Raw genomic sequence first — 2,500 nt, 5'->3', positions numbered from 1 at the left:
AGCGGATCACCACGGAGCTGAAGCGCTACAGCATCCCGCAGGCCATCTTCGCCCAGCGGGTCCTGTGTCGCTCCCAGGGCACGCTGTCCGACCTGCTAAGGAACCCCAAGCCCTGGTCCAAGCTCAAGTCCGGCCGGGAGACGTTCCGCCGCATGTGGAAGTGGCTGCAGGAGCCTGAGTTCCAACGCATGAGTGCGCTCAGGCTCGCAGGTGAGCGGAGCCTCGGTAATGCCCGTTTTTATTTCCATCTTGTGTCTTCAGTGCTGCTGTTGTGTTGTGTGATGCTCTTTTGTCCCTGGTTAATTTGTGATTATGATGCCATGCTGCTGAGTGGGTGCCCAGAACCGGCCGATATAAAAGCTATTAACATAAATATTAATACCAACAGGCCTGCAGTCTTGTCTGCCTCTCTCTGTCTGTCATCGACACTGACTTAGGGCTTTTGTGAAACAACTCGTGCTCATGTCATTTTACCTCAAAGTATCGACCGCGGGACTGTGTGCGTAAGTTGATCCCTCGGCCAGAGGGATCGTTAGGAATGTGTTTATTTTGGTGTCGATGGATCTGATCAGCTTTTTAATGTCGCCCTTGTTGTAAACACAGAGAGGGGGGGGACAACACCGTGTGTGTGTGTGTGTGTGTGTGTGTGTGTGTGTGTGTGTGTGTGTGTGTGTGTGTGTGTGTGTGTGTGTGTGTGTGTGTGTGTGTGTGTGTGTGTGTGTGTTGCAGCAGCTACTTGTGAAAAAGTCATTTCAAATGTCAAGTAGGCCGTTCATGTAATCACTCATCATTTGGTGAGAGCTCAGGCCTATCTGACGTGCCATATAGCCTATAGTTTTGGATAAATCATTGGCATTTGGTCCCAAATAAATTGGATTTGGTGTACAATAATACATCGATACGACTAGAATGTAATGTAATAATAGACTAGAATGACTGTAGCAAAGGGTTGCATGGGGAGAGCAAAGTTAACAGAATAGAATAGAATAGAATAGAATAGAATAGAAATAGAATAGAATAGAATAGAATAGAATAGAATAGAATAAAGTAAACATGTTTCAAAATGAAAAACGAATTGTGTCGCCTGCATGTCTCCATGATTGGGGACCGTTCGTGTCATTATGTTAATCGTGGGAATAGAAGGGAACGAACGGGCCCCGGCCAACCTGTGTCTAATTAACTGATAGGCCACTATTAATTTGTCCCTGAGGTCCACGCGAGTCAATCAGAGCGCCAACCAGGGCCAATCCGTTCAACCGCATGCACTCACCCACACTGGGCTGAGAGGATTATTATTTGGTGTTTTTATAGGTCTCTCCAATCAATGTCTTAATGCGTGAAAAAGTGAGGCCGCGTGGAAAGTGTGTGTAATCTCGATTGATTATTTTTTCAGTTTTCCCATCTGCTGACGCTGTGTGTGTGTGTGTGTGTGTGTGTGTGTGTGTGTGTGTGTGTGTGTGTGTGTGTGTGTGTGTGTGTGTGTGTGTGTGTGTGTGTGTGTGTGTGTGTGTGTGTGTGTGTGTGTGTTATAAAGACAAATCCGTTTTACACTAATACAGATTATGCGACTGAGACTTGCAAAATGTCAACGTTATAGGCTATTATGCAGTTATTATCGCCACGTTTGAAGCCGCTTTCGTTTGAGTTTTGATCCAAATGTGAATGCTATTTTTGAATTATGTTTTCATTGTCACTGTGCTTAAAATAGGCCCAAACTTTGGCCAAGACGACGGAAATCATGTCATTTATTAAGCCTGTAGTATTATATTCTCTTTTATTGCTATTATTTGGCAAAGAGTGATGTACGAAAATATTCTACATATTCTGAATAGAAATATTCTATATAACTCAGACATTTGTTGGAATACTTCATGAATAATTTAGACAGGAGGAGGGGTGAAATTTACTGTCAAAATCTAAATTAATTTAAAAAACGGAGTGAGCTCCATTTTATCGATCCGTTGGCTCCTTGGTGAACTAGATATGTGATCGCCTGCTGAAGTAGAAGTGATATACCTATTGATTTTAGGCCTCTGAAATTAATCTTAGGCCATCTCAACTTTTCCCACGTATTCAATTACCTAGCTTATGGGAATATGAAAGAAAATTGCATTTTTCACAGGTAATAGAATAGAAATAGAATAGGATTTTTAAATAGACACAATTGTCTAGTTTAGTCAAAGGCAGGCAATTCAAGGAATAAAACGCATATTTCGAGCGAGCACCAACAATACAATTACCGAAATAATGAAAAATTATTATTTAGTTTTACTTTATGTCGTATAAAGTAGCCTAAAACAAAAACACATACAGGTATGGCTTATTTCAACAGACGCATAGCCTGTAGAAATAGTGCGGGCCTTTATCATACAAATCCGCAGAGATACTCGATTTTGATGCAATATTTGCATTATTTCCTTAAAAACACACATACACAGAGACACACACATGCATCATGTTCTTCTTTGCTCTTTGAGATTATGAAACCAAGAGAGAGGAG

General features: G+C 41.8%; 1 protein-coding gene across 5 annotated transcripts in view; it reads left to right on the top strand.

The window, feature by feature from the left end:
• Positions 1-2,500, top strand: part of onecut1 (one cut homeobox 1) — a 17,277-nt gene that overhangs the window by 1,260 nt on the left and 13,517 nt on the right. For 3 of the 5 annotated variants that reach the window (XM_080730479.1, XM_080730477.1, XM_080730481.1), the window contains exon 1: positions 1-225. This exon is cut by the window's left edge. In XM_080730479.1, the coding sequence (XP_080586605.1) occupies positions 1-225 (225 nt within the window). The remainder of the gene's footprint in view (positions 226-2,500) is intronic. The other 2 variants (XM_080730480.1, XM_080730478.1) reach the window with 1 other exon arrangement.

The sequence above is a fragment of the Nannobrachium achirus genome (assembly GCF_963921795.1).
Source record: "Nannobrachium achirus genome assembly, chromosome: 7".
NCBI lineage: Eukaryota > Metazoa > Chordata > Actinopteri > Myctophiformes > Myctophidae > Nannobrachium > Nannobrachium achirus.
This window is presented reverse-complemented; position numbering and strand designations above follow the sequence as displayed.